The sequence below is a fragment of the Poecilia reticulata genome, chromosome 17 (assembly GCF_904066995.2).
Source record: "Poecilia reticulata chromosome 17, P_reticulata-male-v2, whole genome shotgun sequence".
NCBI lineage: Eukaryota > Metazoa > Chordata > Actinopteri > Cyprinodontiformes > Poeciliidae > Poecilia > Poecilia reticulata.
The window spans coordinates 13382647-13410049 of record NC_088846.1 but is presented as its reverse complement, the minus strand read 5'-3'; the positions used below and the strand labels follow the sequence as shown (position 1 = coordinate 13410049).

General features: G+C 44.2%; 1 protein-coding gene and 1 long non-coding RNA gene across 2 annotated transcripts; one reads left to right on the top strand and one right to left on the bottom strand.

The window, feature by feature from the left end:
• Positions 1–25877, top strand: LOC103479416 (uncharacterized). Its single transcript, XM_081598387.1, has 46 exons — positions 1–148; positions 241–262; positions 676–939; positions 1034–1300; positions 2000–2269; positions 2879–3136; positions 3924–4184; positions 4279–4539; positions 4623–4883; positions 4975–5235; positions 6208–6468; positions 6560–6820; positions 6902–7159; positions 7895–8158; positions 8850–9107; positions 9190–9453; positions 9535–9795; positions 9905–10162; positions 10906–11166; positions 11241–11498; positions 11577–11840; positions 11927–12184; positions 12530–12790; positions 12904–13164; positions 13915–14181; positions 14246–14503; positions 14583–14849; positions 15132–15392; positions 15475–15732; positions 15823–16092; positions 16516–16797; positions 16873–17139; positions 17414–17671; positions 18383–18643; positions 18726–18983; positions 19095–19355; positions 20502–20747; positions 20833–21096; positions 21192–21455; positions 22094–22363; positions 22913–23173; positions 23253–23513; positions 23599–23889; positions 24486–24722; positions 24807–24860; positions 25236–25877. The coding sequence occupies exons 1-46, from the start codon at positions 95–97 to the stop codon at positions 25517–25519; spliced, it is 11427 nt and encodes a 3808-aa protein (XP_081454513.1). The 5' UTR covers positions 1–94; the 3' UTR covers positions 25520–25877.
• LOC145548007 (uncharacterized) lies at positions 24566–26835 on the bottom strand. Its single transcript, XR_014084293.1, has 4 exons — positions 26706–26835; positions 26569–26620; positions 25251–25513; positions 24566–24704 (listed from the first exon to the last, which is right to left on the bottom strand). It is a non-coding gene; the product is annotated as an uncharacterized LOC145548007 (long non-coding RNA).
• Positions 26836–27403: the final 568 nt, after the last annotated feature.

The window sequence follows — 27403 nt, the reverse complement described above, 5'->3', positions numbered from 1 at the left end:
GATCTACACTATTGAGCCTGTACATTTTTTAGATGAGCTGCTGAGGTGCAGCATCCACAGACAAGATCAACCCGCTGAGGGATTAAGACAAACAATGGATAAGATGCAGGTGTCATATTCATCATTTATCCTGTTGCTTCTTCTTCAGGTATTTGAATATTTATCAGACTACGACTGGCTATTTATTTTCATTTTATGTTGTTATTTTCTAATTGGTTTTTATTTATTCTTTTGTTTTAGGTACATTATGGTTTGGCTGCAGGTGGGTGTTGTTGGCTTTTCCTTTGCTTTTGAAGCATACTACTAATATGAAATCCTAAAAATGTTTTAACACTTTCATTTTGTAATTTTCTTTATTTTTTTGTTAATCAGACTTTAAGGTTTTATGGTACTGACACACCATAAAATCTGTCAAACACCAGATAATCACACAAGCACAAGAACAAAAGAGGATTAAACATACTGGAAAAAAATCATTTAGAAATCCCCGGGTGACTCATGCTTATGAAAGCAGTGCATAGATCAAAGTTTAAACAGGTTCAAATAGACTGACGATGAAAGTTAACCACTGATTTTATCATTAATTTCCTTATTTTTGCTCACAATATCTTCATTTTGTGCTTTAAGGGCTGTATACAAATAACTCACCTGATGTCTCTCCTCTCTTTCTCCTAGAATGTAATACATTCTCAGTGACATCTCCTTCAGCATCTACGTTGTACGTCAAGTGGAGCAGCTACGCTGGAGCCACCCTTTACGTCCTAGATTTGAGAGTCGTGAACTCGACGAGTGTTGCACCGCTGATGCTGATGCAGTCATCGTCCAGCACGCAGAGGCTGGTGCAGGGCTTAAGAGCTGGACAGGTTTACCAAGTCACACTGTCAGCCTTTGACATGCTCTACAGCCCATTGTGCACAGCTTCAAAGATAACTATGACAGGTAAAAAAGATCACCGGTAAAAAACAACCCCAAAATTGATGCAAAAAAAAAATTTGGAAAATAATTTCAAATTCCTTGTGTCCCATTCCCGCAGTACCTGCTACGTCCCAGATTACAACTTCCCAAGCTATTTCAAGCACTTCTATAAAGTTTCAGTGGTCCCTTGTGACGGGGGCGGACAGCTACGTCTTGTTTGTGGGGGAGACGTTCGGCTCTCCTCCAAGGATTTATAACCAGACCTTCAATACCTCCTGTGGACAAATAGGTGGCTTGACTCCATCAACAACGTATGATTGTTATGTTTACTCCTCCAATGTTGCAGGGAGAGGTGCCAAAAGCAACATAAAGACCATAACAACATGTAAGTGCTTATTTGTTTGTCTTCATATGTGTTGTTTTGTTATGTTTTCAATAATATGCAGGCCACAGGCATCCAAACATTGTACGGTGCCCTGGACAGATTTTGATTGAAGGCCTCAAATCCAGTAAAGCCCATCATCACCCAGCAGCCATCAAAGCACCAATAATATCTCTTTTAAAATGTCAAAATATTGTTTGTGTGTAGTGCATTTGATCCCCCTAAATTTTTATGCTTACCAATAATTATTTTTGACATAATTGCAGAAGGTTTTGTTTAAAATTCTTAAATTTCCAGACTTTACATTATTTAATTTAAAACAATAGTTTAAATACATGTAAAAGTGCATCTTATTGAAAAATTTGCAGCTATAAAAGTGATTACAGCATAGACTAAAGCAGCAGAAATGATTACAAGTGGCATTAAAGTCTGACTGTAAATTTCAAATTAAAATATTTTTTTCTGCACGATCACCACTAATACATTTGTCCAAAAATATTTCAGCCATTTCAAATCCTTTAAATCATAAACCTCCTAAGCAGGTTAAAAGTAGGCCCATTCTTCATAAAAACATGACTACAAATCTGATCTTTTGGCATCGATATACTGTGTGACAAGTCATGTGGCAACGGCGTAATAAAATTTAACAGCAGCTGTTTATACTCATCGCCAATCAGCTGAACATGTTCATTCTGCTGGTAGTGGTGCAGCCGCCAACTGGTGTGACTCTCAGCCCGACTGGGAAAAGCACGGCCCGAGTGACGTGGAACTCTGTGAGCAAAGTCCTGCTTTACCAAGTGACCGTGAGCAACAACGGCAACCCGGACAGACCGCCTGTCATAAGGAGTTCCTCGTCCACATCCATGGACATCAGTTCTCTGGAGCCCTGCTCCACCTACACAGTTGGAGTATCATCAGTCAACGTCTTCCTGGTGCCTGGGGAGCCCTCTTCTGTCGCATATAACACTACTAGTGAGTACCCACATGAAGATAAAGTATTTTATTTCTTCTACTTGTTGCTGACTTTCTATTAGGATTGTCCTGATCACTGACTGAGTGACACCTAAAATGCTTTAATAATTTGTGTTCCAAAATAAATCTGATTAAACACACGATGTTCAGGTTAACGCGACCATGTCCTTTGTTTTGATATCACTTGTTGATCACTTAGCTTGCAACATGTTTCGGTGGGGTTCTAGTAAATTGGTATCTGGAAATCTTGGGAATAAAAAGTTGTTCTCCTGCTATAAACGCATATTGCTTTTATTTGAGCATCACAAAACTAAATAACGAGCATTTCTGCTGCACTCTTTCGTCTTGTAAGACGGAGCTTGGTCCTGGGAGTATCGTCACCCAGAGGTTGTTGTAAGTCAGAAATCCAGTTGGATTTTCAATTCGCTTTGATGCCAACAAAAAACATTTTAGACTTTTGAACCCAAAAGGAACAACTTTAAAAGTTAAAATGCTTCATGAGAAAATACAAACTCTTAAGAGTGCTAAAAAATAATTTATCTGGGCAACATTTCACTACATCCTACATTTAGCCATTGTGTAAAATACATGTTTCATATCTGTCCTCAGCTATAGATGGAGTAACAACGGTGTCTGTGGCCTACAGCTGCTCCACCAGCAAGGTGACAGTAACTTGGGATGCGGTGTTTGGGGCTAACCTGTACAGGGCCGTAGCCACCGACGGCTCTGGGGTCTCCCTGAACTGCACATCAAACTCCACCAGTTGTCAGATCGCAGAGCTCAAATGTGGGGAAAACTACGAGGTTCATGTCACGGCCATCTCTGACTGTGAAAGCACCTCCAACGTCACGGCCACGTTTGAGACAGGTGAGGACAGGCTGTTTTTCTCTCCTGAGAGTCATATTTTTTTGTTTGTATTGTTTTCGGAGCATCAGCTCAGCTGGCCACATGCACATACTGTACCTTCTCGTTTTACCTCTCACTGTCTCACACGTCTACCCCGAGGGAAGCTGTTTAGGTTCTTTCCAGTGAGTCCGATGTTCTTTCTGAAGCTGAGAAACGTAACATTGGAGCAATGAAACTGGTTATATGACACCAGTCAGTCTAAAACCCTGTACAATTTGTTGAAGCAGGAGTTGTTTTAAGTGCCAGTTGTTGCTCAGAGTGAAAAGTACAAGGAGGGAAACACCCAAATGTTGTACCGTTCAAAAGTACTCTCAGAACATTTCCCTATATAACAACCACCAACTTGAATGTTTTTTATTGTGATGTTATGAGAAAGACCAACACAAAGAGGCGCATCATTGTGGAATAAATAATTTTCAAACTTTAAAAAAGAAAAAGTTATATTGTATATAATATTGTATTTAGCAACAAAATTGTTATATTGTATTTAGTCTCTCTTTTGGGGTTATGTCTCTACCTGCTTTACATCTATAGGCTGAAATTGATGTTAATTGTTTTTAAAAAAACCCATCAAATTCTGTCAGATTGAATAAAAAACACAAGTGGACATAAGTCTTCATTTGATTAAGATCTAGACTTTGACTGGGCTACTCTGAAAGTTCAGATTGAAACAAATGTACTGTACACACTGGTTTCCGTTCCCTCCTCCATTAACAGTGTTTTCATGTGTATTTACTGCACCCTCCAGTCCCCTGCGCTCCGGTTCATCTCCAGACCACACATGAATGCTCCTCCAACGTCATTGTCTTCAGCTGGGAGCTAACCAATAACACCAACTACTACGTGGCCACGGCTGTGGACGACACTGGTGAAACGACAGAGTGCATGACGCAGGACAATATGTGTTACTTCACCAATGTGGGCTGTGGTCGTTTCTACACGTACAAAGTGTATTCTGTGAGCTCAGAGTGCAACAGCTACATCAGCGAACCCAAGTCTATCCAGACCTGTGAGTACTAAAGGGAAATCTGATTCTTGTAATTGCCTTTGGTCCAACGCTGTGCCCTTGCACTGGTTGACTTGTTCCATCTTATGCCGAGCAGCTCCTTGTATCCCATCAAACGTGAAGACAGAAACTGTCTGCTTCACAAACACTCTCGTCACAACCTGGGACTCTGCTGAAGGAGCTTTGTCATACAACGTCAAGGCTGAAGGGAACAACGGACAAACCTACAACTGCTCCTCCCCAAACAACACTTGTGAAATCACCAGTGTGCCGTGTGGAGAACAGCTCAGCGTGTGGATCGTTGCCTCCAACGACAACTGCTCCACTGACAGAGTGCTGGTAGAAGCGGCTCAGACCAGTGCGTACTGGGACCTTCTTGAAATGAGAAATCTTCTCTTCCTGGTCAGTGATAGCTGAGATATGATGAATTTCTTTCTGCAGTTCCTTGCACTCCCATCAATGTCTCGGCATCAGCGGAGTGCAGTCCGGACTCTGCGAGAGTGAACTGGATTGCGAGCCACGGGACGATATTCTACATTGTACTTGCTGAAAACACAAACGGGAACTCGTACCATTGCTATTCAATGGGAACCACCTGTTTCATGACAAACTTGGCATGTGGACAGAATTACACCGTCAAAGTCATTGGCAATAATATTGACTGCAACAGTACAGCAAGTGAGGAGGTTCATTTCATGACAGGTAGATGACGGAGCAAGAAAATCAAATTAAATTGTGCTAATTTGCCAAATTCTCTTTCAAGATTAATCTGAATTATATTTTTCCCCATCAGCACCTTGCCCTCCGACAAATATTGAGGCAATCAGAGACTGTGACGCCAACCAGGCTGTGATAGTCTGGCAGAACCACCAGACGTCGGGCGTCCACACGGCGCTGCTGGAAGATCAGAGTGGTCCTCAGCTCAACTGTACCAGCAACACGGTCAACAACTGCACAATCCTCTCTCTGCCATGTGGAAAGAAATACAACATCACCGTCACCTACAGCCAAGGACAGTGTCAGTCCACCTCAGCCTCTATTGGCATGGACACAGGTAGTACAACTTTTAGCTTCATGGGTTTACACCAACTCCTGGAAGTTTCTTATAAAACTAACGTACTATTACCGAATAGGGTGTGCAAGCCCAAGCATGAATAACATAAAGAGCTGTGAGAAAGCATTTTTCCTTACAGTTTTACTTTTGGTCACACTGAAATGTTATAGATTATCAGGCAACTTTTAATGTCACACAAATGCAAACAAAGAAACTAAAAGGAGTGTTTTTCATTATTTTCTATTTTCTGAAAAAATTTGACCAAGATGTTATCTTACTTTCATTAATACCATTAGATTTTCACATCTGCTTTTTATTATTATTATTATTATTATTATTATTATTATTATTATTATTATTATTATTATTATTATTATTATTATTATTATTTATTTACTGTTATAACATAAGATGAATTCATATGTGTAAATTGGCAAGGAGTTGGTAATTATTCTGATGCTGTATGTCCAGTTATTTACAATTCTCAGTATTATTACTATTATCTGTAGATTTTAACAATTTTATCTATGGAATATAATTTATTTGTTGACTCTTTAGCAGAGTATATTGAACAGGCACAAGAATATTATAACATGGTTTTAATTACAAATTTTTGATAATTATTGAGTTCATAAGTAATATATTTCATTAAGTTGAGATAGGAGTTAGGATTAAATAAGCGTTCACTTCTTCCTACTACTTTTCAGACAGTAAGGCAATGGTGAACAAATCCCTTTGCTCTCCTCTGTCCTACTTGTTTTCTTGCTTTTAAAAACCTGTTTGAAATAAAGAAATCATCCATCCATCCATTTTCTTGCACCCTTGTCCCTTAGTGGGGTCAGGAGGGTTGCTGGTGCCCATCTCCAGCTAACGTTTCGGGCGAGAGGCGGGGTACACCCTGGACAGGTCGCCAGTCTGTCGCAGGGCATAAAGAAATCAAATTAAAAAATTTTTGAATCATTTTTATTTCAGTGCCTTGTGGTCCTGAGGATGTCAACGCCACTGTCAGCTGCAGCTCAGATGAGCTAAAGGTATCCTGGAGCATCGGCGTTCCTGCAGAGAACTACATCGCCGTCGTCTCCAGAGCAATGGGCCATCCGCTGTCCTGTAACTCCACAGAGACCCGGTGCACTGTGGGAGGACTGCAGTGTGAAAGCTCCTACACAGTGACGGTTTTCTCCATCACCGGGAAGTGCCTCAGTTTGCCGAGTCGAGAGGTCACAGTGCAAACATGTGAGGACCACACGAACAGAGGTAGAAGGATGTGACGGGATTTTGCTGGGTCCATCGTAACACTTGTGGTTTTTCTTTTGCATTCCTTCAGTGCCGTGTCCTCCCACCAACGTCACTGCCGGGCACACATGCGGCCCAGATCCCGTTCCTGTATCGTGGACTCACAGCGGCAACGCCGAGCTCTTCACTGCCGTGGCTTTGGGTAGCGGAGGTCACAGGGCTGAGTGCACCTCCAGTGAAACGTCCTGCAGCCTTCTGGAACTCCAGTGTGGGGAGGTTTACAACGTCAGTGTTGCAGGAGCTGATAACAACTGTATAGGACTACAGAGCAACACACTGTCTTTGAAAACAGGTGACACACACTGACTGCCTAACCCTGGATTTAGCAACACCTAACTCTCAATGACTGAATTAAGTCCGCTTCTCTCTCCAGAGCCGTGTTCTCCGTCTAATGTGACCAGTCAGGTGGTGTGTGGTTCTGGAGCCGCTCAGGTGTTCTGGTCCCCCAGCAGTAATGCAGTAAGCTACAATGTAAAAGCCACCAGCAGCGGTCAGACCCTCACATGCAACAGCTCCTTCTCTAACTGCACCCTGAGTCCACTGGGCTGTGGACAAGTCTATGACGTTCAGGTGTCTGCCACTGATGGTACCTGTGTCAGTGACTACAGCACCCCCTTCAGGCAGGAACAAGGTACGGACAAAATCAGAACCATTCAAGTTTATAGATTCGTAAATAAGATGGGATTTTACTACTTAATTTATTTGTCTCTCATTGTTGGGAATGCAATTTAATTTTGAGGTTCTCTTTTTTGGGGGGGTTATTTTAGTCAGTTTGAGCACACTAAAAAGACAAATGATGATTAAATGTAAAATATTCAACAATATTAGTTGATTTGATAGATGGAGATATCCTAATAGACCACAAAGTCATAGTTTGTCTCTCATGCTTTTTCTGCCTTTTTTATATTGTTTATTTATTGACAAAAACACAATGTACAACTTTTCATTAATCTTTTAAAAGGACAGGTACATGGTACCAGGTCATAGCAAAACGTTTCCTCAAAACATAATGCTGCCCCCACTGTGTTTCACATTGAGGATTAGTATTATGTCATTTTTACAATGAAAACAAGAAAAAAAAACTGAAATAATGTAAGTGACTCCATGTTGTCATAAAACACTCCAACACATCCCCTTCATCCTCTTTACTTTATTTGAAGTTTGAATTTCAGGAATTATTTCACAGCTCAAGTACAAGTTTCACTATTTTCTCTAGATTAATTTAAACAGACCCCTGATCAACTCTTTTGAAACGTCTTTTGTGTGCTAATGTTTTAAAATGTTTTCATGTTCATTTGAAAGGGTAATTTATTTTTTTTTTAGTTTAGAAAACAAAAAGTGACTGTTGCCACTTTATTTCATTTAGTACCCTGTGCTCCGATGAACGTCACTGCAAACCTGCTTTGTGACTCCAACGACTTGACAGTCAGCTGGGAATCCTCTCCTCTCCGGCTCAGCTACAGTGCGATGGCTGTGCCACTAGATGGCAGTAGACCAGCCACCTGTAATACCAACAACGCCAGCTGTGTTCTCACGGGCTTTCATTGTGGGCAAGCGCTCAATATTTCTGTCAAAGCCTCCTCTGAGAGCTGCAGCGGACCGTACAGCCCCGTACAGACTGTTCACACAGGTAATGAGAATGCATCGTTAGAGTCATCTGGCCATGCACAGGTCATAAATTGTGTTTGAAATCTGTGAAAATGCCTGAATTTCAATTAGGTGTTTTTTTTTTCAAGGTTTGGAAAGTTCTTGATTCATTCCGCACAGTTTTGTGATAAAATGCAATCTGATGGATTAAAATTGAAAATGTTGGTTATTTACAGTTGAATAAAAAGACAGACATATTTTTTTCTCACGATCTGAAGTTAAATCAGATAGAGCTTCTTTTATTTTAGGTCAGTTAGAATCACTAAAAAAGCTTAGTGAGAAAATATTTTAGAGAGCAGAGATGTTTGCTCTCTAAAAGACATTGACCTGTGTCTTGTAACGGAAATAAAGTTTTTTTGTTTTGTTTTTTTTGTTAATAAATTAATGTTTTGTTGTTGGACAAAATGCTTGGTGTGTATTAGAGAGACATTTCACATAAAATGTTGTTACATCTTAGTTTATCTTGTCCCTTCGGTAGAATATAGGCTATTATCACAAGACATTATTAATACAGTAATAAATTCTATCATATAATTGTGAATTGAAACTGGCTTTTTTAGTTCATTTGTGTTGTTTCTATCTCCAAAGTGGGTGTTGGAAAAGTAACTTAATGCTTGATTTTTACTGTGGGAAAAGTGTACGGATCCTGTGAGTAATGCTGTATGTGTTGACAGGTCCCTGCTCCTCTCAGAACCTAACCGCAGTGATCGAATGTGGGACAAACTCCCTGCGGGCCTCCTGGCAGGCTTCCTCTGGGGCCTCCTCTTACGCAGCGACAGTGACCGGTCCGAATGGTTTCTCCAACCACTGCTCCACGTCAGATCTCACCTGCCTTTTCTCCAGCCTGAAGTGCGCCACCAGCTACACCGTCCAAGTTGTGTCCCAGGACGGCCTCTGCGCCAGCGCTCCCATTAAAACTGTGACGACAACGGGTACGGTTTGAGCATTTTCCTGGATCTGAAGCCGACTGTTTTGACTCGGGAGGTGTGATGCGAATCTGCCCTGTTCCTCCAGGCCCATGTGATCCGGTAAATGTGACCGGCGTCCTGCGGTGTGGTTCAGACACAGCCACGGTGTCCTGGGTTAAAGGTGCCGGAGCTGTAGCCCACGTCGTTCTCGCTCAGGAAGAGGGATCCCAAAGGTATGTTTCCTGTAGGAGTAATGCAACTTCCTGTCAGCTGAGCCAGCTGCGGTGTGGAAAATCGTACAACTTGACGGTATTGGCTGAAGACGTTACCTGCAACAGCACTGGCGAGACAACAGGAACCCTGATGACAGGTTGGGAAAACGTAAATTCTCTGAACAGACCAAATCACAGACATCTAAATCACCACTGATCCCTTTGCTTTTCCATCTTAGCTCCATGTTCTCCGTCCATCCAGAGCAGCACGCTGACGTGTGGAAACGGTTCTGCTCTTCTGAGCTGGACACCAGTGGCCGGCGCTACTGGTTTTGCAGTTAATGCAACAGCTGGGAACGGGCACAGTGCTTCCTGCCGCTCGGACGCAGCTTCCTGTAGCCTGTCTGACCTCCTGTGTGGTCAGACGTACACGGCCTCTGTCACTGCAACAGGGAACCAGTGCAACAGTCCACCCGGACCCAGCGCCACCATCACCACAGGTGTGCTTGTGATCATTTTTTTTTCCATTTGCTTCGCCTTTTATTTTATAGTCAGCAAACTCAAATTTTCCCCCTCTCTCTCTCTGTCTCTCTCTACGTTGCTTTCCAGCCCCCTGCTCTCCAGCTGTAACATCTAGACAGTACGACTGTGGCACCAGCACAGCAGTGATTAGCTGGTCCAACACCGCGGGAAGCTCCAGCTTCCTCGCTCAGGTAGCAGTGGACGGGCATGGGGACAGCTGCCACACTACAAACACCAGCTGCACGTTCAGAAATCTGCCCTGTGGCTCGGATGTCAATGTGACTGTCCAAGCGCAGGCAGCCGAGTGCAACAGCAGCATCAGTGCCGGCAAATCCCTCCAAACAGGTCTGCATACACGCTATCAATGGAGAATACAAATATTACTGATAATAGATACAGCACAGACATTTTAAGTAATAGTTTTTTTTAATATCTCAAGTGCATTTTAAGTAAGCCCTCATCTCTATGTGTCCCTCAACCCACAGTGAAGCCTCAGCTTCAACAGTAAAAACCAGTGTAGCAACAGGGAGAACCAGCTGCTTTGTTTTCATTTCAGCTTTTTTAAAAAAAAACATTGATTTCCACTTCTGCAGTACATTGCAAAATGTAATAAAACATTTAACTGATAGAGCATGGTTTTCAAAATATTTTTCTTAGTGTGTTTCAATCAGCGTTAAGCATCATGAGACTAATATTTTAACCAATTCTATGCAAAATAAGTCAAGCTGAGTCAGACTTGTACTTAGCTCCAAGTAACTGACCAGTTTCCCCATCGATCATAAAAACAAACATCCTGACAGCATGATGCTGCCAAACATATTTTATTGAAGGGTTGGTGTGTTCAAATTGTTGTGCAATGAATGCTCCTCCACAAAGTACCCTTTTTTTGTGTTAATTCAGGGCCATCAGAGGAAATTAGATAAAATCAAATCCTACTTCTTAGGGGGTTTTTTTGTTTTACAAAATAATTTCCAAACCGATCAGTTTTTCCCCTTCCTCTTCACAGCTTTGCACTTCTTTATGTTTAAGACATAACCAACATGTATGTGATTTTTTAAAATTTTAAAAAATTTTTATTCCATATCCAGTCCCGTGTGCCCCAGAGAACGTGAGCGCCACCGCTCTGTGCTCCACTCACTCAGCTTTAATTACCTGGGTGGGCAGCCCCGGTGCCATTGGACACAATGTGACGGCGACGGGCCAGAACGGACACACACACCTCTGCCACACCCACTCCTCCAGCTGTCATGTCACAGACCTCCACTGCGGGGAAACCTACAGCGTTTCAGTCGTGCCGTACTCACTGACGTGCACAGGAGCCCCGAGTGCAGCTTCCAGCTTTAGAGCAGGTAAACGTACAAATGAAGTTAATTCCTAATTTCTCTGTTTCTGTTTGCGTTTTAAACACTCAACTTCTCTCCAGGGCTTTGTCCTCCCAGCAATGTCACTGTGTCTCCTGCTTGTGGGGACAGCGCCGTCTCTTGGACTCCAGTGGCCGGAGCGGAGCTGTACATAGCGACGGCTACAGCAAAAGATGGACACAATCATACTTGCAGCTCAAACTACTCGAGCTCCTGCGACTTCGCCAACCTGCACTGTGGGGAAATCTACGCGGTCACGGTGGTAACGGTGGACCGGGGCTGCTGGAGCGAGCCGAGCACAGCGGCGATGCTGAGAGCAGGTTAGAAGAATTGAAACACAGGGAGCCTAAAAAGATCAAACTGTTTTAAACGTCTTTTCCTGGCTGTTTTGCTTCCAGCGCCGTGTCCACCTGCTAATCTGACCGGCCACGTCAGCTGTGAAACAAACACCTTGACCTTCACATGGGGGGTGGTGACAGGGGCCACCTACGTTCTGCAGTGGGAAAGGATAGGAAGCGCATCTCCTCCTTCAGAGTACACAACTTTAAACACCTCACACTCTTTGTCTAATCTGCTCTGTGGAGAAAGATACGCTGTCCGTGCTGCAGCCCAGGAGGTAGGCTGCAGGAGTAGCTACAGTCCAGCCGTAGAAATAAGTACAGGTGGGATATCTTTCTACTTCACAACAAGATGTTATATTGTGCTAAACAATAACATTAAAAAAAATCACCTTCGCTTTTCCTTTCAGCTCCTTGTCAGCCCGCAAACCTAACTGTTCGTGTGGACTGTGGGACAAACAACGGGACTTTCTTCTGGGTGAAAAGCAGCGGAGCGAGTTTCTACGTGGTTGAAGTAACCGGGGAGCACGGCCACCTGGCTTCCTGCTCCTCCAACGACACTTCCTGCGCCATGAAGCTTCACTGCGGCCTCTCGTACTCTGCAACGCTGGTGGCCTCCACCGAGAGCTGCAACAGCACCGAGGTCGCTGACATTTACTTTGACTCCGGTGAGACACAACACTGCACTGCAGTTGATGCTGCCGAATCTTTATGTGACCCTCAGAGTGGCGAGGCTTTGGGTTGTGTTAATTAGCATATTTCCACTTATTCCATCTGTTAGCACAGAACAAACATCTCATTTCTTTTTGTTGCAGTAGATAGTTTAAGGTCAAGGTTCCTGTAGCGCTTAGCGACCTCCACGTTTTTACATTTGAGATGCAAAAAGATGATTCAAATTCACAGATTCTTTTAATAGTAAAAAGATTTGAGAATGAATCATGTCCCTTTCTTGCAACATTCAACATATAGTTTCTCCTACTTTTTCTGTGTGTGTCCCAAACTGCGTGCCTCAGCCCCGTGTTTGCCAGACGACGTCGTTGCTGAGTTAGACTGCAACACAAACATGATGAACGTGAACTGGACTCAGACCACCGGCTTGGACGAGTACACCGCCTGGGCCATCAGCACGGACGGCCACCGAGCCTCCTGCAACTCAACGTCCAACCAGTGCTCCATCTCAGGTCTCAGGTGTGGCAGGACCTACGAGGTGGCTGTCACCTCCTCCTCCATAAGCTGTGAAATCATCGTCGGCTCAGACTACAAGGTCCAGTCTGGTGAGTGGACCCGACTGATCCGTTCCGCATTTGTACTTCACGATGCAAAACGATTTCTACCGAGGAAATGGCAACAGGATTCTAACTGGAAACGTGTGCTTAACCGACTGCAGCTCCCTGTAAGGCCGAGAACACCACAGCTGAGCTGAACTGCAGCTCCAACACCATGACGGTAAAGTGGCAGGACGGCGGCGCGGCGCAGAACTACACGGTCAGAGCCGCCTCTGCCTCGGGTGTGAACTCCACTTGCGACACAGCAGAGAGCAGCTGCTCCTTCCTGGACCTGAGCTGCGGTCAGCGCTACACCTTCACTGTGACGGGACACACCAACGTGTGCGTCAGCGACATGAGCGACCCCGTGGAGAGGCACACTGGTACAGCAACAGTGCCTTTACTTTGACAAATGTTTTAGTCAGAAAATAATGTCTTCACAACGTTTGAAATGTTTCCAGGGCAGCGAAAGAAAAGTAGAAGAGATTATACATCCACAAAAAAGCTACAAAACTTCACTAATACGCTGCCAAAACACAAAGTCTTACCAAAACTTCTGGTCTGGTTATTAGTGCAAATATCTTACTACACTTGAAATAAAACAAAAATAACTTGCATGTAACTTTTCAACAATAAATAATATTGCTGATAATAATAATATTGTCAATATGGATGAAAAAGTGCTAGTTACAAGTGAAATAATCTGTCAAGATGCTTTTTTTCCCCATACCATAAGTTAAAATATCTTGTTCCACATGCAGATTATTTCATGTATGACTAGTACGTTTTCATCCGTATTAAAGAATTATTGATTTAAAATAAGTATCTATTTCATGGTAAAATTTGTATATTAAATTTGTCTTATTTCAAGTGCTCTAAGATTTTGCACGAGAAACTATACAAAAAATTAGATTAGAAATTGATTGTGTGTTTTTCCTGTATAGGATAAACTATATACTATATGCAAAAAAAAAAAAAGGATGCTTGTACAATAATTGAATCAACTTAAAAAATACAACCTTTTCCAAGAGAGCAAAGGATAATTTCCTAGCATCCAAGCAAAAATGTTTAACTTATTTTTTGGTTTTCTTTTATTTTTCCATCTAAACTCCCTCTTCTCTCTGTTTTTTTAGCTCCATGTCCTCCAACCAGCATCTCAGCCCATCTGAACTGTACGACACGTAATGCTCTGATCACCTGGACCAACGCAGCAGCCACTGCAGCCACGTCCTACGCTGCCCTGGCGACCTCCTCTGCTGGACACAACGCGTCCTGCAGCAACACGGGGACGTCCTGTGACCTGGACCAGCTGGTCTGCGGACAGCGTTACTCTGTCGCTGTCGAGGCGATCCACGCTGGCTGTCCCGGACCTGCCAGCGCTCCTGTCACGTTTGCTACGGGTGAGTTGGTGCAAACGCTTGGACTGAGTGAGACACGAACATGATTTTCCGCATCTCCCATCAGAGCCGTGCATTCCTACGGACGTCTCTGTCGGTTACAATGCGAGTGCCGCTTGGGTCACGTGGAGTCCAGCCGAAGGTGCCGCCTCATACTCGGTTCAGGGGGTGGCAGACGGCGGGTCGTCTGTCGCCTGTACCACAACCAATACCACCAGCTGCTTCCTCCACGACTTCCTGTGCAGTCACATTTACAACGTCACTGTGACGGCAAGAAACCAGGCCTGTGACAGCATCAACTCTGACATGTCCCACCTCATGACAGGTCTGCTACCATGTAAGATTCATATCATACACTTACTGTGTTCTCTTTTCTTACATGAATGTGTTTCTCCTTTACACAGCACCCTGCCCACCCACAAATGTCCAAGCAAGCATTTCCTGTGATCACCTCACTGCCACTGTATCCTGGCAGCAGAGCAACCTCGCTGTGGGATATGTCGTCTACCTCGATGACCAAAGTGGACGCTACGCCTCCTGCGTTGGCGCAGACGTAGATACGAGCTGCGTTGTCTCTGGGCTGAGCTGTGGCTCGGTCTACAGAGTCTGGGTCAAGGCTCTGGGAAAGCAGCACAACAGCACAGACAGCTCTGTGGTCTCACTGACATCAGGTAACCAGGACCAACTCATTTGGATTGAGGCTAAATGAAGATAAGAGAGAAATCTATTAACAGAACTTCACAAGAATATTAAACTATTTTTTTAATCCTATTTCTGGTTTCAGTGGCACACCTCCATATTATCTCCTAAATATTGTCAGGAGATAATAGAGAAAACGCATTTCTTTTTCTTTTTTTTTTTTCTTTTTTTTTGCTTGTGCCTCCCCATCAAGGTGCCACCCTGCGCGGAGAGCCACTGCCACTGATTAGTCTCTTTCTTTCTGTTTCAAACAGCACCTTGTCAGCCACACAGTATTGAAGCCTTCGTGGAGTGTCAGACCCACTCTGCCACTGTGTCCTGGCAGCCCGGCGCTGGAGCTGCATCCTATACTGCCATGCTAACATCTTCATCAGGCCACACCAGCAGCTGCTCCGCCAACGCCACCAGCTGTCAGCCAAGCTCCCTGCATTGCGGTGAAGAGTATAACGTCACCGTAAAGGCCATCGGCGAGGCGTGCGCCAGCACGGCTCACATGGCGGGACAACTCATCACAGGTAGAGAGAACGCAGCACGTTTACGGCCTCCGAACCATTTCAGTCGTTGGCTTCAGATTAGATCACTGCCTTCTCTCCTCAGAACCATGCGCTCCGGTCAATCTGTCTGTCCACCTGAACGGGAGCAGCGCCCAGGTGACGTGGTCCACAGCGAGAGGCAGCAGCTCATACTCTGTGTTGGCTGTGACGGAGCAGGGCCTGACCGCCGCCTGCAACTCCACCGCCTCCCAGTGCTTCCTCAGCGGCCTGCAGTGCAGTCAGATCTACAACGTCACTGTGCGGACCAGAAACTCGGCCTGCAACAGCACCGTGACCTCAGCGCCACGCCGCCTCGTTACTGGTGTGTCCCTCGTTCACTTAGCAGCTACCTGCTGGTCTGCGTTTTTGTGATTTTACGTGTAAGTGTGTCTGATTGTTTGCTTGAACCCAGCACCCTGCCCACCCACAAACGTTCGAGCCAATGTGTCATGCGAACAGCTTAGCGCAGCAGCTGTGTCCTGGCAGCAGAGCGACCTTGCTGTGGGTTACGTCGTCCACTTGGACAACCAAGATGGCCACTCCCCCTCCTGCTTGAGCTCCAACGCAGACACCTTCTGCGGTGTGCCTGGGCTGATGTGTGACACCGTCTACAGAGTTTGGGTCAAAGCTCTAGGAGAGCAGTACAACAGCTCCGACAGCTCTGTGGTCTATTTTACGTCAGGTAAATATAATGTGTCACGATATTTACCTTGAACCTTTTCACATTCTGCCATGTTACAACTATAATCAGTGGGTTTTATGGAGATTTCATGTGATAGGCCATCAAAAAGTAGATGATAAAGAACAGCTGCCAATTTTTTTTCTAACAAATCAGAAAACATCATGTACATTTGTATTCAAGTTGTACAACTGATTCTCAGTTCCATTAGGTCTGGACATTAATACGTTTTGATCTCAACTGCATTCATTATTAAATCCACAGTCATGTGCCACTTGTGTTAGTCTAGCACATAAAATTCACCAAAAATGTGTAACATTTGTGATCATAACACGACAAAATCTGAAAAAGTTAACATATTTTGAGGTACAACAGATTCTTTTTCTGTCAATCAGTTAAACGTTTTGCTTTTTTCCCCCCCATCAGCTCCATGTCTGCCCAGTCACGTTGCAGCAGACGTGAGCTGCGAGTCCGAAACTGATGCCGTCATCTCCTGGAACTCTCTTCTATCGATGCTGTCCGTCAGTCGACCAACGAACATCTCAGTCATGGCCGCCGTCGGAGGGACCCTGCAAACTCTGTGCACAGCTCAGCGCGGCTCCTGCAACGTAAGCGGCTTAAGCTGCGGGGAGACCTACAACCTCAGCTTCATCGCCACCAACGAGCAATGCAGCCTCACGGCTCAGACGCACGTCAACGTCACCACCCGTAAGTGTCAGAAGCCGATCATTGATCAGTCTGTTTCTCTGCCGTTTTACTCCGATCTGTTAATACCTTTCCTAGGCCCCTGCACACCCCAGCATGTGTCCGTCAGTCTGCTGTGTGGCTTCCACTCTGCCCTCGTATCCTGGGAAGAGAAACCCGACGTTGAACTGCACACAGCGAGTGCTGTCAAATCATCGGGAGGAGGAGAACTGAAAATGTGCAACTCCTCAGGCTCTTCCTGCAGCTTCACTGGTCTGGACTGTGGAGAGATGTACAACTTTACTGTCGCAGCATACAGTGGCGGCTGCTGGAGCCGATCCAGTAGCCCTACTCTCATCCACACAGGTGCTTCAGAGGCTGAAATGCTGTTTTGTTAAATATGCATACTGATATTAAAGTTGACTCATCTGGTTGGAATTTATCTTTTAATTCTACTACATGACCGAGGATATTTAAAAGTTTGAAACTGTAAAACAAATTAATCAAATTTGTAACTGGGATGTACATTTTATTTCCTCCTTGGTAATAGATGAGCTATATGCAGATGTATTCAAAGTTGTGTTTGTACAGCTTCACGACTACAGCGTTGTGTCATTCTGACTCCATTCTCTTTTCTCAGAGCCTTGCCAGCCTGTCAATGTTTCCGCTCAGACGTTGTGTGAGAGTGATGAGGTGCAGCTGTCCTGGGACCAGACTGGCTCTCCAGCTCAGTATTCGGTCACAGCCAGGGGAAGCCTCGGCTTCACGGGCGTCTACAACACAACCCACAGGTTTCTTTCAGCCGCTTTGCCCTGTGGACAGCACTACAACCTCACCGTGCGAGCACGGAGCAGCGACTGTGACAGCATGAACAGCAGTCCCTTCTTCTTCAAAACCGGTATGTTGTTTTTCACTTTGTCTTGTTTTTATACGTGTTTCTGAAAGCAGACGAAAGATTGTTACAGTTAAATCTCGTTGAGGAAGGCCTGTATTTAATGGATTATGTGAAAGAACATTTCTAGATTGATCTTTCTGTGCTTTTTGAAGAGTTGGTGGCAATAAGTTCTTATTAATGTGTCTCGTATTTTTTAACTATTTTCACAAACAGGCTCTGACATACTGGAACTTACCTGATTCCAGTTTTTCTCCTCCACGTGTTTTGGAACCATCAAACTAATCATCATGTAAACTGTAACCTGACATAAAAAGCAGTTTCCAAGCCGTGATAGCTTTAATTAAGGAGGCAAACTGAACTAGCTAATTACATATGACGAAGTAATTACCGTCTAAACCTAATATTTACTTGTACCATCCATGGCGGCAAAAACTATATAATTTGTCTTTTACAGGATTGTGGGGGAATTTTGAGCCACTCTCGGCTTGAATTGTTTAAATTCAGCCATATTGGTGAGGTTATGAGTATAATTAGCCTCCATATAATGTGGTCTAGATTCTGGATTTTGACAAAGACCCATCCAAAACTGTCATTTAGATTTTTTTAAATCTTTTTTTTATTTATTTATTTTTTTTGCCTTTCAGAGGTGGTTTTGCAAACTGTGCTAACCCCAAAGGTCATAAACTGACAGAGGAATCCATCATTTCTTTGCAGGTCCGTGCGTCCCGCGGAATGTGGTGACCTCGGCGCAGTGCAATTTCAATGCAGGCTCTGTCAGCTGGGCCCCCGGCGATGGCGCTAAATCCTACGTTGCTAGAGCAACGGGCCTGGACGGCCACACTCACCTGTGTGCCACAAACACCACTTCCTGCTCGTGGACCAACCTTCACTGTGGGGAGCAGTACACGGTTGTAGTGGCAGCCGAAGCTGACAACTGCACCCGCATGTCCAACAGCTCCTCGGTCATCTATATGAGTAAGTTGCGGAGCCCAAATGAAGAGTTATTGGTGGTAAATATTAACCCTTGCTGTGACATAACCGTTTTGATTTCCTGCAGATTCCTGCCGGCCCAAGAATCTGGCTGCCACTGTGAACTGTGGCATGAAGGTTGTTTCTCTTGTCTGGGACGTCGGCTACGGAACAGAAACCTACACGGTTTCGGCCAAGACAGGAGACTCGGCGATCGGTCTCAGCACCAACGTCACCACCGCTCTTTTCTCTGACTTTGTTTGTGGCCAAAACTACAACCTCACAGTCACCCCTGTCAACCGTTATTGTCCCGGCAACCCGAGCGCGTCCAGCTCCGTCCAGACCTGTGCGTACCAATCAGATGTGGTTGTCGGAGGCAAAACATGCAGAATTAATTCCATGCACATCTGAAGCAATGAGCAAAACGTTTTAGATGCGCTTTGCTGATCCTTTCCAGGGCCGTGCGTGCCGGTGGGGATCTCCGCCAAGCAGGACTGTGTCTCCAGCATCGTCATGGTAACCTGGGATTCCTCCAACGGCTCAGACTACTACACAGCCACGGTGCAGACGGACACAGGCATCTCAGAGATGTGCATGTCTGAAAGCGATGCTTGCAGCATTGCCGGCCTGACGTGTGGGTACAACTTCTCCGTGTCTGTCACGGCCTTCAACCAGCAGTGTAACGTCACCTCCAAAGAACCCGCGAGCCTGCAGACGGGTGAGCATCAGTCTGGCGATACGGGATGAATGCAACCTGAGGAAAGATACCACGTAAAGGACATCTTTGTTTTTAGTTAAACGCTTTATTTACAAATCAAATCAAATTTTATTTGTATAGCACATTTCAGCAGCAAGGCATTTCAAAGTGCATTACATCATAACAAAAACAAACTGCGAAGTCATGCAACATAGAATCAACAATCAAAACATTACATTAAGACATTAAATTCGTAATTGATTACGTTTCAAATACAACTCTAAACAGGTGGGTTTTTAGTCGCGATTTAAAGGTACTCAGTGTTTCACCTGTTTTACAGTTTTCTGGAAGTTTGTTCCAAATTTGTGGTGCATAGAAGCTGAATGCTGCTTCACTTCGTTTGGTTCTGGTTGTACTGCCTTTATCATAAAGTTTCTCTGAAAGCTCTTAGAGAGGCAGATTCAAAATTTGAAGGCACCTTTAAAAGAATAAAATATGTTTACTGGTAACCAAATTTGAAACAATAAGGACTTTTAATCTGGTGGAGCCAGCTAGTAATTAATTCAAGGGGGGTTTTTTTCTTCCAAAGAGTCATCTATGCCATGCTCTTCAACAAGATTCCCAGACCTTTAGAAAAGAAACTGGAAAAAAAAGTGAGCATCAGGTGCTTTTCCATATATTCATCCTTTGTTTCGTGCTGGAGCCACCGGGAGCATTTATGAGGGAACTGCTCACTCCGATCAAAGCTCCCAGTTCCAGTAGAGTTCAGAAGACTTTACAGTTATGTTTGTGATGGTAGGACAAAGAAAAACAAAACATGGTATCTAATGTTTGTTATGAAGAAGCTACGATTCCAGTAATAATTCTATTTAAAAATTTAAAAAAACTTCTAGGGTTGTTTAGGGAAGCAAATTAGTGTGACTCATGTGACTTTGTGCACAGTTTCGTTAATGTGGGACTTTTCCACTCCAGTGAAAATACTTGAATTAATGGTTGTATTTTTTCGAAAAGATTAATTTTTTGTGTGTAAAGGTTTTTTTCTTTACACACCTTTAGCAACTGTGCTGGTAATTGTGGAGGCTGCTGTAAACTGTCTTTCTTCAAAACCTTTTCTCTGCACGTTACAATTCAAAATAACTCCAGCTGTTGTTTTGTGCCTTTGTTCAGTGCCGTGCATTCCCACTGACGTCTCTGTGAAACTGGACTGCTCCAATAACTCGGCCGACGTGTCCTGGTCTCCCAGTCGAGGCGCTCTGCGCTACTCGGTGTTAGCCAACAGCAGTCACAGTGGCGACGGCTGCGCGGCCTCTGACCTCAGCTGCCTCGCATGCGGCGCCAACTACACAGTTCAGGTGGTGGCGATGGACGACAGGTGCTCCAGCCTCCCCAGTCTGCCTGTGCTTTTCGAATCAGGTAAAAAAAAGTGTAGCGCCAGTTCAGAGATCACCCCGGAAAAAACTGGGATGAATTTGTCTCCATGCTGACTTTGTGTTCTCAGGCCCCTGCCCGCCTCACAACTTGAATGCCGAACTCAGCTGTTTGTCCAACGACCTGACTATTACCTGGGACGCTGTCAGAGACGTTGATCACTTCTTGGTTTCCCTAACTGCTGTGAACGGAGGAAACACCGACGTGTGCAACACCACAAACACTGCTTGTTCCACAAGCAGCTTAACATGCGGTAATACGTACACTGTTCAAGTCACCTCTGTGAGAGGCGGCTGTCGGAGCGAGCACAATCAGAGCCACAGCATCCAGTCAGGTATGAAAACAGATAAAAAAATGTTTTAAAAAAACGTCCAATTTCCCATAAACATCCCATCACAGACACTTACAGCTCTGACGCGTTGTCCTCAGCGCCATGTCGGCCTCAAGGCGTCAGAGGCTACCTGAACTGTGTGACCAACTCTGCCTGGATATCCTGGGACTCGGCTGCTGGGGCGGACAGCTACACCGTGTTCGCTGTGGGAGGGGAGACCTACACAGCCAACTGCACTACTTCCAACAACACAACATGTGAGGTCAAAGACCTGGCCTGTGGTGTTTCCTACAACTTCACAGTCATCGCTAAGAACCTCCAGTGTGAGAGTCCAGCGAGCGCCTCCGTCATCCTGCAGATGGGTAATTCACATCGAGAGTCACTTTTACGCAGATTCCTGCATAGACGCTTTTGCACCATTCACAACTACCAATACATTTTTAAATATATACTTTTAGGATTTGATACAATAAACCAACACAAAATGTTATGCAATTGTAGAGCAAAAGCACAACTAAATTCACTTTCATATAAAAATGTTAAAATTGTGGCATGATTCAGCCTCAAGTAATTTGTAGAATCCCACTTTGCTGCTGTTACCGGTCTTGAGAAGTTTGTTTCTACCAGCTTTGCACATCTGCAGATTTAAATTGTTGCTTTTTTTTTTTACCTTTCCAGAACATTAACAGCTTTAGATTTAGATCTGCTCTGTAAACATGAGGATGGTTTGATCTAAACCAATCCATAGTAGCGCTGGTCTTGATGTCCTGCTGGTAGGCAAAATCTCAAAGATTTTGCAGCCTGTAACAAGTATTTTTTTCCCAGATGGATTTTGGTACATATGCACACCACACTTTTCAGGTTTTAGGTGCAACTAATTTGAAAAGCCATGGATTTTTTTTTTCCTCCTGCACAACTTTGCCACAGGTGTGCAGGATTACCACAGTATGTAGTATTCTTGCTGCACAGTTAAGCTACCAACCTTTGTGCTGTTTTTCAGCCCCCTGCTCCCTCGCTGGTATCACCGCCTTTGCTCAGTGCCATAATTCCTCCATTCTCGTCGAGTGGGAGCAGATGGGAGGCAACGCTGGAGGCACCGTGTACGTTGCCATAGCGGCGGCCAGTGATCACACCTACCTGTACTGCAACAGCACGGGCAACAGATGCCTCCTCCAGGGAGCAAAGTGTGATCTCAGTTACACCATCATTGTGGCCGCCTCATCGGACCGCTGCAGCTCTTTGAGGAGTCCGCCCTACAGAATTAGCATGGGTAAAATCTGTTTATCCACGTTTTTGTAGTCCCATGTGCTCTCCCACTTTTTTTTTTTTTTTTACAATGGAGTTGTCCTCTTCTTAAAGTTTGTTACATCTTATAATGTTGCATAGAGGTGAAAAAAAAGAAGATTTTGAACACGTGGCTATTATTTATTTGACAAGATAGAGAAAAATACGGGTAGTTTGTCTCCAAGAATGTGCAACAAAGTTGTTTTTAAGATGGAGCAACAAGTCAAAGTGCAACACCAAACATGACATCATTCCTGAACATTTTCCATCCAGCTGCAGAGAGAAAAGGAAAAAATTCTGCCCCGGCAATTTTGAGAAATTCCTTAGAAATACAATTTTGCTTATTTATATACAACAATATTCCACTGAGTTGTGAAAATAAAACAGGGCAGAAAAACACTAACAACCTGGAGCTGAGTCGGGACAAAATCCCAGCAGAAAACTGAAGAATTAAACATAAATGCCTAAAGAAACAAGATGAATAAAATATTAAGTCTAAAGCCGTAACCTTGGTTAAAGAAAATTTTCCCCACAGAGCCCTGTGCTCCTAGTGATGTGGCTGTGGACGTCTCCTGCAAAGATCGCAGCGCTCTGGTGTCCTGGACCCCCTCTCCCGTTGCCGGAGCCTACCGCGTGGTTGCCATGGGTGCGGACGGGCATGAACACACCTGTAATGCCACCTCCAGCAACTGCAGCATGTCGGAGCTGCACTGCGGCCAGCAGTATACGGTATCTGTGGTAGCTAGTCACGAGAACTGCACCAGCAAGGCCAGTCAGAGTGCGACAGTCAGCACAGGTACCAGTGACTGAGAAAACCGCAGCTACATGTCTGAGGTTAAGACTCATCGCCGACTAAAATTCCTCCGTCTGTTTAGGCCCCTGCCAGCCAAGTGGACTCTCGGCGACTTTCCATTGTGACAATCAGTCTGCCCTGCTGACCTGGAGGCCCAGTGGCAACGCAGAGGGCTATTATGGCTGTGCTCAGGCTGAGAACGGAGACAGGCTCTGCTGCCACAGCACAGATCCCGGCTGCCCGATCGCCGGGCTCACCTGCGGGACAGTTTACAATTTCTCCGTGCAGGCCTCTAACGGGACGTGCAACAGCTCCATCAGTGACCCGGTGCAGATTGCAGGAGGTGTAAACCCAGCATATAACTTCTTAAAGCGTTTCTCTTTTAAGCAAAGCAGGAAACTAACCATCCCCTCCCCGGTCCTTTGCAGTCCCTTGTCCTCCTCTAGCTGTTGAGGTGGAGCTGGTCCCAATGAAGATTGAGATCCAGGTGATGCGCTTCACCTGGACGCAGGTCTTGTGCGCAAAAACGGAGTACCTGCTGACCCTGACGGGAAGTCTGCTAGGAGACGGCCAGGCTCTGTTTGAGATCTCCTCCTACTGGACCAACGTCACGTACTTTGAGATCCCTCTGCCCTGCGGTTCGTCTTACGTTGCCACACTGCAGAGCAGGAACGCGGCAGGAACGAGCGACAAATCGGCGCCCCTCAGTGGAACCACAGGTAGACTGAACTGAGGTTGGTTATTTTATAGCTGCAAGTCAAGGTAAACTCTACCAATGTGTCTGGTGACATCACAAAAGGCAACATGCCAGGTCACTAGGCTTTTTTCTCCTTAGTCAAGTTTTTAATCAAATAGCTTCCTCAAAAATGTAACTTGCACAGCTGCTGCACAACATTGAACTGTATGTCAGGACTGAATCGGCAAACCGTAAATAAGAGAAGCGAGCCTGGACGGAGCGGCCAGATTTCATTAACAAAGATCTGCAGCTTCCATTTCAAGCCAAGTTGTTCATTTGAAACAAAATAATAAAACACAGCACAACATCCGACCAATAACTTTCACCAAAACTGATGCTAAAGTCCAGCATGTGAGCTTTAGATGAGTGATAGCAGAGCAGGAAGTGAGGAAAACTCTCTAATAGAGCCATTTTGAAATCATGTGTAGGATTTAGGATTCCTCAAGAACTAAATTATTATACTTTTTTCTCTCATGTATTTCACTTCAGATAATGTTTCCATCTAATATCAACTGGTTTTGATTTAAAAAGAAGCAATATCTCAAGTTCTAATTCCAATTTCTTTTTCCCTTTTCCCAGCTCCTTGTCCACCAGCAGGAGTGGCCTACACAGGCAACAGCTCCTTCGCCACCGTTTCATGGAGCTCATCGGCGTTTGCAACCACGTACACCCTGTACGACGACAGTGTGTCTCCACGGAAACAGCTGTGCAGCACCGCCATGCTGTCCTGCTCCCTGTCCAGCATCTCTTCCAGGAGTCTGGTGGTCACAGCCAGAAACGCTGCAGGGGAAAGTCAACCTGCAAACGTCACAGAAGGTAAGATTCATCGTGAAAACAAAAAAAACATTAAAATGGCATTTTATTACAAAAACCGACTGATAAGATCTTTTCCCCGTTTAGTTATACAACACTTAGTCAGAAGGAGAGATCTCGGCAAACAAATACCTGAGAATGGTGAGTTCTATGATGAATAAAAGAAAAAGGTGTGTGAGTGGCCATGTTTCCCTTTACTGACAAGCTTCATTTCATTGATGGCTTCCAAAAAGTATTGATACCTGCTTTAATCATTGTGTTTGATCAGCTTGAAGAATCACTGAAGTATTATCAAGAGAAAGACCCAAAAGCAGTAACTGCAGTAATTAATGCAAAAGGAACAAAGTATTGACTTTTCAACTGGCATTTAAGAAGGGTTCAGTGAATGCACATATGCAACCGGGGGGTTCGGTACCTCAAAAAAGTTTAAGAATCACTGGTCTAAATGTAACCGTTAGCTTGAGCAGAATTAATGATAAAGATGGCTGATATCTTTGGATTGTTTTCCGTTGCTAGGTAACATCCCCGCACCGCTGCTGCACGTCAAGCAACCCTCGCCGTCTATCCTTTTCCTCCAGTGGTCTCCGGTGAAGGGCGCTTCCTTTTACAACCTGCTGATCAAGAACCAGGGCAGCTCCGACGACGACCAGGAGCTCACTGTGTACGGGGAGAGCATCATTGTGAGCGAACTGAGCCCCGACTCCGCCTACTGTCTCTCCGTCTTGGCTGTGATCGCAGATGTGAGCGGACCAGAGTCAGAGCCCGTCTGTGTGCAAATAGGCCAACGGATTGCGCTGTAAATGGAGCAAAAAAAACAACAACTTACAAATAAAGCTTTACGATGCAGGTCTACTAAAGAAAAATTTTGTTGACCACGTTGGAAGCCCACTTAATGCGACTTATCCTGTACTCGGAGCACAAGGGCTTTAGATGGAGATTATTGAAAATTGTTTGGGTAGTATTATGGTTTAAGATTCAATTTCACACTTTCAGTCCTTTTGCTTTTTTTTGCTTTTGTAAATTCTGCCTTAACTTGCCTATGGGAAACATATCAGAAAGTGTATAAACATGACCACAAGATGCACTTAAGTTTTAAATGTATTTTAATAATAATAAAAAAGTTTTATTCTAATTAAAGTGACAAAATCTTGAGCTTCATTCTGGATTCAGTCTTTTTCTTCTTTAAACAAGCGTCCTTATGTCATTTTTATTTTATTTAGGTACCTTCACCAAGCAGAAGACGGACACCATGAGCAGATTCAGATTATAATTTTATCCTACAGAAAATATGCCTAAAATGATCATAACTTCCTGTATTTATGATGAGTTTAAATGTGTGTTAATACTGTTCCAAGTTGATTTTATCAGTTTAGAAGTTTGAGATTAAGTAGTTAATTCTCAGCTACAATTAGTGTTAAACTTTGAAAGCACACTTATTCTATCTGGTTCATGGCACAACAGACAACATATTCAAATTTTTGGGCACTGTACCCCTTTCTAATGCCACTCTGTACAACCGCCCAGATAAAAACTTTTTCAATTACTTTGAATAATAGGGGCATGGCAGGCACCTATTGTTCTACACCCAATAGAATGTTTATTATTATGTTACGGCCACTTATAGTACAATAAAAACAACCAGTATAAAAGGGACAATATTTATTATTACAAAATCAGAGGATGTGTATTTGCAAAAAGAAATGAAAAACATTGGAAAAAGAAAATCTAACTAAAAGAACAGCAGGGTGCAGCGACAACTGCGAAATAACAAAAAATTACAAAACGCCTATTAAATTTTTGAAATAAAAACCATGCAATTCAATTCAGTTAAAAAATATACAACGCCTACCTGCCGCACGCCCAGGTAGAGCAATCGTCAGATCAAAACATGAAGTGTGGCCCTATATAAAAACACCACAAACACTGACTTAGTATATATAATCAAATTTAAAGAGTTTTGTCTTTACAACAAAAACAAACACAAACCTGATCACAAACGCGTTGGCCAACACACCTGGTCGAGCACAGAGGAGATTGACAATTGGCCACCAGCCTGACAGCTTCCCTTTTATGGGAGCTCACGATGTGGATGAAGCGACCCCTGGTGGTTCCACATGTTACATCCCCGCCCCCCCATCATTATGCATCGGCGACCCGGCGATGTACATAAAAAACCATTGCCCAATAACAATCATTTCTTACACTTTGCAGAGCTGATGAACCAACTTGCTCTCAAAATGTCTCCCTTGATCAGAATGAATCCGGACAGGGGGCCCAAAAAGTTAAAACCAGTGCTTCACCAGTGCCTCTGCAACAGTACTGGCACGCTGATCTTTTGTGGGGGACAGTCTGTGTAAACTTTGAGAAAACATCAGTCATTACAAGGACATTTTCTCTGCCGTCTGTAGCAGGTTCTAAAACTGTAAAATCTATTGCCAGAATCTCATTAGGTCTAGATGCTGTAATTGTTCCCATATAGGTTTTAACTTTGGGCAACAGAGCCTTTGACACCAGACATCTTTCACAGTTTTTACACCACTGCTCTACATCCGAGTGCATATTGGGCCAATAAAACCGTGACTGAATTAGCTGCAAAGTCCGCTCCACCCCCTGGTGGCCATGATCATTATGAAGCAAACCGAGGACATCTTCCTGCAAACACTGAGGTAATACAACCTGTTCAA

Bases quoted from the DNA above. Each gene is read 5' to 3' on its own strand.
- LOC103479416 (XM_081598387.1), top strand. From the start codon at position 95: ATGGATAAGATGCAGGTGTCATATTCATCATTTATCCTGTTGCTTCTT. The intron at 15,393-15,474 runs GTAGAGAGAACG...TTCTCTCCTCAG, and splicing joins GGCGGGACAACTCATCACAG to AACCATGCGCTCCGGTCAAT. The intron at 18,984-19,094 runs GTGCGTACCAAT...GATCCTTTCCAG, and splicing joins GTCCAGCTCCGTCCAGACCT to GGCCGTGCGTGCCGGTGGGG.